Here is a 13,091-nt window from a genome sequence, read left to right as displayed (position 1 = left end):
TCTGCAATAGCCTCCTTCTTAAAGTGTCCTATGTGGTGTTTCTGTCGTGCTCATGAAAAGTTGGTTAGCACATCCAGTGACTTGATTTTACTCTGAAATATCAGAGTGACTTTCATATAACCACTCGAGATGTCTTTTGAGTATATGGTATGTATTTTTTCCAAATATATTTTTGTGCTCTATTTATAAAGGGAGATTCTTACAGACACACACAAGCAGGACTTGTTTTTGTTTCACCCAACCTGGTAATTTCTCAATTTTAAATTTAGATCATTTATACTTAATGCATTTATCAGTATAGTTGAATTCAAATCTAGCACACCTCCTGGGCTGTTTTTACAATTATGTATAAATGAGTAATTAGATACCCTATGAGACTTTACTACATCTCTGTTTCTCCAAGATTCTGTCCCGATCTGTGATTCCTCAATTCTATATCAACACTAGGTTCATCCCCCCTTGCACACCAGCTCAGAAATTATCCGTGAAAGAAGTTTATACAAGGGGATTTGCATCGTATTTTTTTTCTTCCTCTACACATTGTCTGAGAACTATTTTATATTACAGTGTCTTCTGCTGTCTAGTTGGCTAGAGAGGAAGAGCAATTCCTATACTCATAAACCGTTCAGAGGCAAAAGAGAAAACCTGTTGATTTTTCTGTTTAGACTGGAGAAGACAGGCTTTTGGAACTCTGAGCCTTATTAAGGCACAAGTGTTCTGTTTTTAGGTCTGTATTTCCTAGACTACACCAACATGTTCATTACTAGATATACATGTCTATTTCCAATGAGCAGTTCCTCACTTAAAACATTTCAGCTTCTAGGGAGCTAAAAAAAGAATGTGAAATTGATTAAATCTATCACCATCCTCATGCCTCTTTCTCACAGATTCACTAAAACGGTCACAATACGGTGAATGCTGATGAGGGTTACACTCACCTTTTCTTTGTCATAGAACACTTTGCTGCAGAAGATGTGGCTTCTAGGGTGGAGAATTTGAACAAGAATATGGAGTCTCTCTGTGCTCGAGCTGCTAGGCGGCAGAATGACCTTGAGGCCAATGTCCAGTTCCAGCAGTACATGGCAAACCTGCAAGATGCAGATGCATGGATTAGTGAGAAGGAGCCTATAGCAGACAGCACCAACTATGGGGCAGATGAAGAAGCAGCAGGGGTAAGAGGGGGTCAAAAGGAACATTGCCTAATGAATGTTCACCAAGGGATCTGAAAGCATTAATTAGCAGTTTGCTTAGTTGTGAGGCAACTAAAAGTTCTGTTAGACTATTTAGAGTTCCCAGAATGATGAACTTTGATTTGTATCTTCTGGAATACATTTAGAGCTGACAGGGTTTCCAAAAGATACACTATATTTTTCTAGCTGTTCAGAGATTCATAACATTATTTAGAGGTTATCTAAATCCAAAAGATGGGACCGGAGATCTATATCTGTCATGATCCAATTCTAAGCTTTTCAAAGTAACCTTAGGCTTTCATAAATCAACTATGGTTTTAAGATAAAAGCATACTAATGGCTTTATTAAAATAAAATTATGCAGCTATATTGAGCCAAAAAGAACTTCAAAGACCATAATTATTCTTTATATGTGTGTCTTGGTTTTGATTCTTGTCCTTGGAAATCCACTAAAGTATTTCACAAACTGTAAGTGCTGGAAAAAATGATTATTTAATGTTATGCTAATGCTTATCCTACAAAGAAGCCACATTATCAACTATATTTTATCTCCGTGATGGCATGTATTGATAAGTTCTCACATATTGAAATTGTGCTTCAGAAATGTGTTCAGTTCTTGCAACCTCAGCTATATTTTTATGCTAGGAAATGTATTGAAAATTTTATTTATCTATTAACTCCCATTTGTTCTGAAGTCTTGAATATTCGGGAATAAAAAGGACTCTAATTGAAGGAAAGGAGTTCTTTTAAGGATTTGTAACTGTTGCTCCCTCCCACTGATGTTTTTGGTGTGCCTTTTATATTCATTCTGGTGATCTCATCAACAAATTCAGGTTCTTCTAAAGAGACATGAGGCCTTCCTGGTGGATCTCAAGGCATTCGGAAAAACCATTCAGGCTCTCCGAGATCAGGCGGAGGCATGCCAGGTAAGAAGAATTTAGTGATAATAGGCGTGTTTCTCGACCACACTGGAAAACAAATTAATTTTACATCTGATTTTTACTTCCTAAAACCTGCTGCCAAAATACTCTAAAAATTAGTTGGAGGTACGGCTGTAGAACCCACAGATCTGGAACAACTCGCCCAACACACAGAAAAATCAATCACTGACATGTGGTGACGGGACAAAGCATGTGCTTATTGCAAAGCGCAAAACAAGGAACTAAACAGCTATTGCTGAATTCCCAGGCTCGCTGGGGAGTTAAGGTGGAGGTTCTAGGTTCTCACATATTGAAATTGTGCTTCAGAAGTGTGTTCAGACCTTGCAAAAGTTGATGCTTGATCAGAGGTGCTAACGACTTTAATGTGATTGGTCAGCAATGAAGTGCACCTTGGAGGAATTATCTGTGTGTTTGTCTCTCTCTTTCTCTCTTTCTTTCTTTCTTTCTTTCTTTCTTTCTCTCTTTCTTTCTTTCTTTCTTTCTTCCTTTCTTTCTTTCGTTTTCTCTTTTTTCCTTAATATAGACACAACAGATTTCATGTATTCATAGGTACGGTTCCAAGAAAACAATCAGATTTCCCACTTTGGGGACTTTTTTGATTGCCAAAGGCCTTTGTCCTGGAAGGTTACATATAAGTGGCAGGTACTTTATTCCTTAGACCTGGAATTTCCCTGCTTGGGACTGGAATTCCACTAAACAAGCATCTCCTGAAAATACTTGCCAAAAGTATTTTTATCTGTTGCAAAACAGATGACTTCTTCACTTGATCTTAGCCAAAAGGCCGAGAAGCGATAAAACAGATGACTTCTTGAATCCTGCTGTCAGAACCTTGTAGGGACAGCTGTGCAACTATGCCAATTCAGTCAATTCCATTTGATAAAGGACAGAAAATGAAATCTTGGACTAAGGGAGACAGAGGAGAAGCTGAGGCTTGCCTTTACAAAAGATCAATCCAGGAGACAAAAAGAAAATACTGAATTTTGTAACTCTTACAGCAGTGATGCAGTGATTGTAACATCTCATAGTATCCACAGAGAATAAGCTTCAAGATTTTTTAAAAGATTTTTTATTTTTTATTGGAAAGGCAGATTTTTACAGAGAGAAGGAGAGACAAAGAGAAAGATCTTCAGCCCTCTGATTTTACTCCCCAAGTGGCCACAATGGCCAGAGCTGAGCTGATCCAAAGCCAGGAGAGTAGATCTTATTGTGTCTTCATTGATATTTTTGTTGCTTTCTTTTCCTTTCCTTTTGTACTTCTGCTTTTTCCTCCTTTTCCTTTATTATTTTTCTTAGTTCCCCTTCTTTATTATTCCTTGATTTAAAAAAGTACCCCATTTCCTTGAATGGTGAAAAGGGGACAATGGTTTAAATAAGTGCTTACAAATAGGATGTATCACAAAGAAAGGAGGCTGCCTGGGCCTGGCACAATGGATCAGTGGCTAAATCCCTACCTAGCAAGCACTGGATCCCATATTGGTGCTCCTTTGTGTCCCAGCTGCTCCACTTCCCATCCGGTTCCCTGGTTATGGCCTGTGGAAGCAATGGGGGATGGACCAAAACCTTAAGACCCTGTGCTCGTGTGGGTGACTTCAAAGAAGTTCCTGACTCCTGGCTTTAGGTCAGCTCGGTTCTGGCCTTTGTGGCTATTTGGGGAATGAACCAGAGGGTAAAAGATCTTTCTCTCTGTCTCTCCTTCTTTCCATAAATCTGATCTGTCTTTCCAATCAAAAATAAATATAGATCTGGAAAGAGAGAGGTGTCCTTTCTCCTGAAATAAGAGTGCGAGCTGGTAAGAAAATATCCATAGTTGAGGTGAACAATTTAAAGGCCTTTTTTTTCAGTTAATCATTCACCAGAATAAATACAGAACACTGCCAATCAAATGCACTCAGACAATGGCAAATCCAAAATGATTGGGAATATGGAAATAACTGGGGAATGGGGGTGAAAGAGAGTGTCATGACAAATGAGGGCTCTAGTATAAAATAAATGAGGCAACAGTGCCATGAGCACACTGTTACATGTTAGAAATGTGTTCCAGTGAGAGGCTAAGAACTCATACATCAGGAGTGAACAGAACCTCGCAGGTCAACATGATATATATGTGCAGAGTGCCTATGCTGCACTTCCCTACCCAAACAAGAACAGATGTGGTGTGGGCTAACATAGTATACGTTATGAGGAAACACACTATTTAAAGTAGACAGAATCAGGTGGATATGCGAAAAGAAATACATCTTCCAATTCCATCTGTGGAAAGATTACATTTTGTTCATTTTCTCAGAGATACGACAGTCAAGGAAAATAAAACCACAGAAAATTCCACTTTGGAGAACAGGTTATTTGCTAAAGAGAGACTAAACGTGTCCTTAAGTTCCTGTCCTTGGTTTTTAGAATTCTGTGTCCTTTCCTGTGCTGTGAATCATACATTTGTAAAGGAAAAGATCCGCAGTTCCTTGATAAGGTGACTTGCAGTTGAAGGAGTAGGGAAGGATTGGTGGTGGAGGCTCCGAGAAAGAAGTCGGATGACAGCAACTTTCTCAAGCAAGTTGCTGAAATTTTGCCATAATTATCCCTCTTAAAACTTCTTGAGGAACGATATTATTTCTACCACTTTAAAGACCAGATGCTTAGAGCGCTGCAGTACCTTGGAACATCACATATTTCAATCTCTGGTAGCCACGGAAGAGATTCCAGATGCGACTGTCTTCAGTGAAGCACCTAGTACTGCACACAGCGGTAGGCTAAAGGAAGATGTTGGCAATGAAGGCACTCCTGAAATCAGCTTTCGTTTTGTTATCCTTCAGCAACAACAAGCTGCACCAGCAGAGGGAGCTGCTCGCGAGGAGAGGGTTCTGGCTTTGTATGACTTCCAGGCCCGAAGTGACAGAGAAGTTACCATGAAGAAAGATGATGTCTTAATTCTGCTCAGCTCCATCAACAAGGTAGTATTTCCTGCTGATTTTCCCATTAACCAATAGGCTTTTCCATAGCCATTTCTCCCAGGTCATCTAGATAGTCATAATATCATTACCCAAAATTTTATCGCTTCATCTCTTATACAGTCGTAAATTGTTGAATAGCATCTTTCATCCAGGTGCTGGGCAAGATGCTGTACATATCTTTTGGTATTATAATTAAATTTTTATGAGTAAACTTGTAAATAACCAAAAGTTTAAAATAATTAACCTAGACATAAATATGAGCATATATTACAGGACTAACTTGTTCATTATAAGTCCTTTTCTTACTCATTTCTTTTCTAGTCCAGTATTCTTTCATAATGATTAAACAGCAGTGTCTTGTTTTAGCAGGGATTTGTTAAAAAGATGGGTTTTTATCAATTTAATTTTCTTTAAGCCTTATACCCATGAAAACAACAATCAGGTATTGACTGATACTGTTTATCTATATATTCATCGATATCTATATAAATATATAGATATATTTTTTCATATAGATTCATATAGATGTATATATATAGCAAGAAAGCAAGTCTGTTTTGCATTATAGCACCTAATTTGTGCAAAAATCTGAGAGGGTGATAGTTTGAGACGCTGTTGCTCTTAACTTACACTACTTTATGTTTTTCTAGAAAAAAAGAGGTTTCACTATCAAATATCCTGTGTGCCAGTTCCCCTTTCACTTTGCCTAGACATTTCCAATAGTTCGCAATTGTCTAAGGGAATTACTTCTAGAGTTGTTAGTATAGGAATACCACCCCACCCGCCAGACACACTAGATTTCATATGAACAAATTTCACGAAAGATCTCTAGAAAGGGATTAAAGAGGAAACACGTTGGTATAATACTGTCATATGCAAATATTCCACCACAAAGCTCAGTTATATTTTGGCACCATGTTTTGAGCATTCCTGTTGAGCAAAGTGTGCCGTAACTATGAGAATTCTTTTTCACTTTTTCATATCCTTCCCAAAGTGAAAGATCTGACGTCAAATGCCACATTACTGAATGGCAGAGACTTGGCTGCTGTTCCTGCAATGCTTCAGGAACTTTGCATGCAACTTGTAACGACACTTACCTTCCTTTAGCTATTAGCCCATCCTTGTATCTAACTACTTAACTATATGAGTGGGATGCTCTCCTTTTTGGGTTTTTCCAAAGAATTAAGAAAATCGTGGGGTCTAATCTTTCTTCAGGACTGGTGGAAGGTTGAAGCTGATGACCATCAGGGCTTTGTTCCAGCTGTGTATGTCAGGAAACTGACTCATGATGAGTTCCCTACTCTTCCACGTCGACGGAGGGAAGAGCCAGTCAACATCGCTCAACACCAGAAGCAGATTGAGGATAGGTAAGTTCTACAGGCTGGAGAACCAAATAATGTTTGCCCCAAATTTTCTATTGGTCAAATATATATTTTCCCATGACTCTACATCTGTTTGATTTGTGATCTCACAGCAAACCCACAGATAGGATTAGGATGAAGTAAATGAAGACCCTTCAGATTCTTCAGGGTTTTGTGTGTGTCTGTGTGTGTGTGTGTGTGTGTGAGAGAGAGAGAGAGAGAGAGAGAGAGAGAGAGAGAGAGAGAGAGAGAGAGATGGGAAACCCTTAATCAGCAAGCTAGATATTTGAAGTCAGACACCTGATAGTGCCATACCTTCTGACTCCCTATCAAGGATTCTTTGAAGTTGATTACAAAGTCTTCTGACATTCATGTGAACTCTGTAAATTAACAGACTCTGTTAGATACAATTATCAGTTGACATGTACACATTTTATTTATATAGGATGGGAAAGGATGTTACCAGCCATTGATGCATTTGTATAACTTTACTGGTCTTCTTCCCTCCCCTCCTGCCATTTTTTTGTCTGTACTTCTCTCATTGTGTTTTGCATCCTCTGTGTTTTCTCCATTTTTCATTCTACTTTTCTTGCTCTCTTAACTTACCTGCCCAGATACCGCTCCCTCTTGGATCGAGCAGATGAACGCAGACGTCGTCTGGCACAACGGTACAATGAGTATTTTCTGGCCTATGAGGCAAGAGACATGCTGGATTGGATCCGAGAGAAAAAGGCTGAAAACACTGGTGTGGAATTAGATGATGTTTGGGAACTGCAGAAAAAGTTTGATGAATTTCAAACGGTAAGAAGAATCTTCTCCAGACACTTTTTGAAAGGCTGCCACTGCTTCATTTTGTTCTGTGTCTCCTCCTGTGTAACTCTTTCATTCATTGCACTTTTTTTATTTTCCGTAACTTTTCCAATTTAATTGACATATAGTTATATGTATTTATGAAGTACAGTGTGATATATATTGAGTGGACTGATTACATTCCGTTAATTAACAAATGAGTAGTTTCACATTCCATTTATTTTGTGGTGAGGATATAAAATACCTACTCTGTTAGTAATTTTCAAATACATAATAGGGTATTATTGACCACAGCCAGTACACTGTGCAACAAAGCTCGGAAGTTTTTTCTTCTTGTTTAATAGAAATTTCACACATTGTGACAAAAACCTCCCTTCTGTCTTACCTCCCAATGTGAGTCCTTAACCACCAACAAACTGTTTGCCTTTGTGGATTTTCGTTTCCATGTTGTCTGCGTCTGGTTTATTTGACTTGCTATAAGCCTCTCCAGTTCATTCATGTTGCTATATGTAGCAGAATTCCCTTGTTTTCAAAGGCTCTGTGGTAGTAAATTGTGAATCTAAACCACATTTTTTAATCCATAAAAAACAAGATCATGATTCAACCAGGAAATATCTTTTGATCATTTTGTGAACCACCCTCACTGGTGTCTGGTATATATCAGTGGGCTGTCTTCTCCAAAACTACTGAAGAGCCCCATTGCCCAGATTCTCCTCTGAGTATTGTAATCAATAATAGTTAGAAGGAAAATTGGGATGGATGTTAGTTATTTTAGTTTTATCACCTTTGATCGTTACCACTTCCGAATCTTCCTAGGAGAACTCTCATTTCTTTACAATTTACCCTGTACCACATTGTGTTCCTGAGACTGTTTGAGATGAAGTGTGGAGGTTCTGTGTGTGAGGTCATACTATGTGACAGGAGTCATGGTAAAGAGAGGGGAGGATCACATTGCATTATGTGACATGGTTTTATAGGCCCTGCGATTCTCCCTCTCACCCGCATGGTGTATTCCTCCACCTTGTTGCATTACCACAGATCAAATTCAGTTGAGATTCTTTCATTGCGTGCATCTACCAGGCAAGAAGTCTAGCATCTTATTGTCCAGAAAAGCTCATCAGTTTCTTGGGAAGACCATCTCTGGTCCGAAGGTAGAGCCGGCAGAGTGGTTTTTGATAGTTCCACAGAACTGTATTGCTGCCACTCTCACCACTCCAGGCACGATGCGGTCGTTGGAAAATCCACTGATTGATATGGTCCATCATATAGTCTCCAGGTGCCCCGTCTTTTCATTGCCAACATATAGCTGAGGTGGTTGATTGACTTGTTCTGTCCTCTGTCATTTGATGTTTAGCATCCGGAAACCGAAAGCTCGACTGGGGGGATCCCAGAAGAAACTTTGTATGAGGTATTCCCAGACCAGATTCCTGTATGCACCAGCAAGCATAGGGCCCAGCACAGTCCATCGCCCCTATCGGCTGGTGGTTGCAGTTGCTGGGTTGGTTCCGCTTCCATCCCTGTTTTCTACTGGAACCAATGGGTGTTTGCTGTCCAGCCCAGTTCTGACCATCACATACTGGGCCCTCGCATAAACTAGTGGGGGCTGCAGCCCAGCCTAGTTGGAGCGACCCACAATAACCCCAGCCAGGCCCGCCCTCACACATGCTGGCAAACCAGGGTAGAGGGCGGACCTGGTTGGGGTTATTGTGGGTCACTCCAACTAGGCTGGGCTGCAGCCCCCACTGGTTTATGCGAGGGCTCAGTATGTAATACAGCAACAAGGTGGAGGAATCCACCGTGGGGGGAGGGTACGGGGAGGGGTTGGAGCATCCCCAGAGCCTATGAAACTGTGTCACATAATGTAATGTAATTAATAAAATATATATATTAATATAAAAAAGGAAATTAAAAAAAAGAGAGGGGAGGATCTTTACAGCCAATTAGTAAATTGTCAATCTAGAATTTATTCATCATGTTTTCTTCTCCTGGATTTACCCATTTCCTTAACTAGTGATGAGTCTAAATTCCTTCATTGCTTTTTTATTTTGACATGATCTGCCACAAAAAGAAAATCAGAATTTAATATCAGGGGGCCAGAATTGTGGCTCAGCAAATTTAGTTGTCCCTTATAACCCTGGCATCTTGTATTGGGGTGCTGGTTCTTGAGTGTTCTAGAAGCAGAGCAGTGGCAGCTCTGCTGCTAACCCAGTTCCTGCTATGGTATATAGGAAAGAAGTAGATGGGCGCCTTCCATTCACATGGGAGACTTCCATGGAGTTTTGCCTTGTGTGTTGGACCCAGCCAAGCTCTGGCCACTGTGGCCATCTGGGGAGTAAAACAGCAGATGGAAGGTCACTCTCTGTCTCCCTTCCACTCACCCCTTTCTCCCTGTTTCTTTCTGTCATTCAAATAAATTTTCAAAAGTCAAAATCAGCACACTGGAGCTATTGCTTCCTACAGGCTTTTAACACAGGAAAACTGTAATTCAGTCAATGAACAGAGAAGTTGCTAGGGACTTAAAAGAATATTACACAGGTTAAGTATGCTTCCTTCTGATGGTTTACTTACTCTAGGGAGAAATGTTATGAAATACAGGAAAACGGAATATCTTTCAAGCGCCTTGTGATTAATCATCTTGACAAGTAAGGAGTCGAAACTCACTGTCAGAGTGTTTCTTGGCACTCATTTAGGGGGACACTGTAGCAAGGAAGCAACATGCTTTACCATTTAGCAGAGAGGAAATCAAGAAAGTCAGGTGAGTAGGCAAGACACTTGAGCAAGGGTTTATACTGCTTTGGACAAATTCTCCCATGCAGGATTTGAAGACCAATGAGCCCCGGCTAAGGAATATCAACCAGTTAGCTGATGATCTGCTGTTTGAAGACCTACTAACCCCCGAGGGAGCTCAAATCCGGCAGGTAACCAAGCCTCCCTTCATTTGTTCTTACCACCAGGTTGAGTTTTTGGAGCTTTCATTCTAGTTTTAGATAATCAACTTCGTACTCCACAGGTACCTTACATTGTGCAAAATAAAATTGCAGCATGCAACTGGCCATCACAAAGCCAAAGATAATTGATATTGTCTAGATGAACTGTCTAAATGAACTCCTTCCTGTCTACCTTAAACTCAGAGACCTGTTGGAACCTGATCCTCCAAAATTTGTTACCAGCATGAAAAACAATCTAGACTTCACAGGCACCGTACTGAGCTGGTGTCCCTCCAAAGATGGTGGATCTTCAGATAGATTATTCTGCCAGTTCAATTCATTTTCTGAAAGGGTCAGCTTGTGACAGGTTATCAAACAACTTGCTAAATATGAAAAGTCAGCCCTCACCAATAACTTTCCCTTTCAAGAGCATCAGTTGAAGATCCCATTGGGTTGTGTAGTTGCTTTCTGATTGTGGTAGTCGATTGAGGAGGGAGTTGAAGGTGGTTGTATACTGTTCGTGACTGCCCATGTCCTGGCTGAAATGCCATGACTGTTTATGAAAAGAACCTTTAAGCTGGATACAGTTTGGCTTGGAACAAAAGAAGTATGGGGAAACATATGATATTTGTCCTGTTGGAATTGGCTTATTTCACTGAGCCTGATGGTCTCTAATTTTGCCATTGCCTATACCTATAATGTCAGGAAACACTTAAATAGCAGAATAATGGATTTATTTGCTTTTAAAAGGGCTATATAAAATATAGAGAAATTGGGCATGGCCTCTAGCCCAGTGGCTGAAGTCCTAGCCTAGAAAATGCTGGGATTCCATATGGGTGCCATTTCTAATCCTGGCAGCCACACTTCCCACTCAGCTCCCTACTTGTGGCCTGGGAAAGCAGTCGAGGACAGCCAAAGCCTTGGGACCCTGCACCTGCGTGGCAGACCTGGAAGAGGCCCCAAGTTCCTGGCTTCGGCTCAGCTCAGCTTCTGCTGTTGTAGCCGCTTGGGGAGTGAATCAACTCTCTCTGTCTCTCCTCCTCTCTGTATATCTGACTTTTCAATAAAAATATAAATAAAAAAACTATATATTATATATATATGGAAATCATTGGGAGGGGGAGGGGAATTTGAGATGGCAGTAGGGAAAATCCCTAAGTTTATGGAACTCTATCATTAAATAAATAAATAAATAAATAACCATTTAAAATTACCAAAAAAAAAAAAAAACAAAAAAAGAAATATGGGGGATACTAAACAGACATCAAGAAACAAGGTTTAAGCCTTGGTTCTATTTCTAGCTAAGTGTTTGCTCTTGGGCAAGTCACTTTGACACCTTGTTTCTAATGTTCTTAGCTTTAACGTGAAAAATGTAAGTGCTGTGTGTTATTGAGACTTGAAATTCAGTTGTACTCAATAGGTAATTTTACTAAATTTAGGAAATAGTATACAGCAAGAAAAAAAGATTTAGGCACTGGTTGTATCCAAATCACTCAAGTTCCTTTAGATTTTTTTTTAAATCTGTGCTCCATCAAATTGATTATAAAGTTCTTAACTCATTCTCCCATAACTTCTTTGGAACATAAAAATAAATAAGTAAAGAAAGAAATTATATATATACACATATATGTGTATACACACATACATACACATATGTGTGTATGCACATATACATATATATACATATATACACACATATGTTTGAACTGAACTGAAATGCTAACATTAAAACACACTTCACCCCCCACCCATTGCCACTTGCACAAGAAACTGAGTGCTCAAAGACATGAATGCAATGACAATGCAGATAACCTGTGACAATGAGAAGAGGTTCTTACAGGCAGTTTACTGAAAGAGTTGGATTCTCAGAACGTAGTGAATATGAAGGACAGAGATTAGTAAAGGTGAGGTCTGGAGAACCTTGGTGGGATTTGATTGTATCTGTGATTTCATCAAGTACTTAATGAACATCACTGAAGAACACTAGCTCTTCCGATTTTCTGTGATTCACCAGGAAGGATGACGTCCTTTTGCATTGGTTGTCATGGAATAAGAAGCAGAGGGAATGTGCACAGTAACAACATGCGCATCCCCTACAAAAAACACTGCTGTGGGAGGCCAATAGGTTTATTCAATGCAAGATAGAGAAAGAAATTCTATTTTCTTCAGAAGAATACTACTGGCTTTAACTTACCAAGGTGAATCTCTCAAATTTTTGGAAGCTATGCTATGCTTTTGGTAGCAACTGTCATTGATTACTGCTTCCAGGTTGGCGGGTCACCTTGGAATATCAATTTGGAAAGAAAAGAAATCCTATTTTCTGCTGAACTGGGATACATGAGGCCCAAACTCAGACTACCCAAGGAGGATGTGAAGTTATACAGTATCTGAAAGAGCATGAAAGTAGTCATGGTTTATACCCCAAATGCTCTTTGAACATCATGGTGCTATGCAATCTTACTCTATGTGTAAAGTATGATTTTTGCATCTCTTTTAGGAATTGAATGCTCGCTGGGGTTCCTTGCAGAGGCTTGCAGAGGAACAGCGGCAGCTGCTGGGCAGTGCCCATGCTGTACAGATGTTTCACAGGTAAGAATTTTAGCTTTCAAAAGCACTGATGCTCCAGAACCCCGCATAGCTGCTATGGAGGAGCCATAACTTTTAATATAACCGTTCTTCCTGAAGTAGAGACAACTTTCCATCAGGGTATGAATTTGGGGGGTAGTATATTCCTCAGTTAATACATGAGATTGTCTCACACAAATAGCTTGGTTTTTCTCATGCTTAGCCTTAATTCTTATTATTGAATTAGTAGTCTCTATGGTGTGTGCTGTAAAAGGAATAAAGACTGAAGTAGAAATAAAAGTTACCTAATCATATTTTAGAACTGGAAGCATGCAATGGACGGCAAACTGTT

At 39.7% G+C, this 13,091-nt stretch overlaps 1 protein-coding gene across 1 annotated transcript in view; it reads left to right on the top strand.

Annotated features, from left to right (window-relative positions):
• Positions 1–13,091, top strand: part of SPTA1 (spectrin alpha, erythrocytic 1) — a 76,148-nt gene that overhangs the window by 28,267 nt on the left and 34,790 nt on the right. Inside the window, exons 19-25 of the mRNA XM_058660488.1 lie at positions 955–1,172; positions 2,024–2,116; positions 4,939–5,076; positions 6,292–6,443; positions 7,052–7,238; positions 10,064–10,165; positions 12,672–12,763. Coding sequence (XP_058516471.1) covers positions 955–1,172; positions 2,024–2,116; positions 4,939–5,076; positions 6,292–6,443; positions 7,052–7,238; positions 10,064–10,165; positions 12,672–12,763 — 982 coding nt within the window. The remainder of the gene's footprint in view (positions 1–954; positions 1,173–2,023; positions 2,117–4,938; positions 5,077–6,291; positions 6,444–7,051; positions 7,239–10,063; positions 10,166–12,671; positions 12,764–13,091) is intronic.

Source organism: Ochotona princeps, chromosome 2 (assembly GCF_030435755.1).
Source record: "Ochotona princeps isolate mOchPri1 chromosome 2, mOchPri1.hap1, whole genome shotgun sequence".
Classification (NCBI taxonomy): domain Eukaryota; kingdom Metazoa; phylum Chordata; class Mammalia; order Lagomorpha; family Ochotonidae; genus Ochotona; species Ochotona princeps.
Note: the sequence above shows the minus strand (reverse complement) of the source record. Positions and strands in the feature narration are given on the sequence as shown.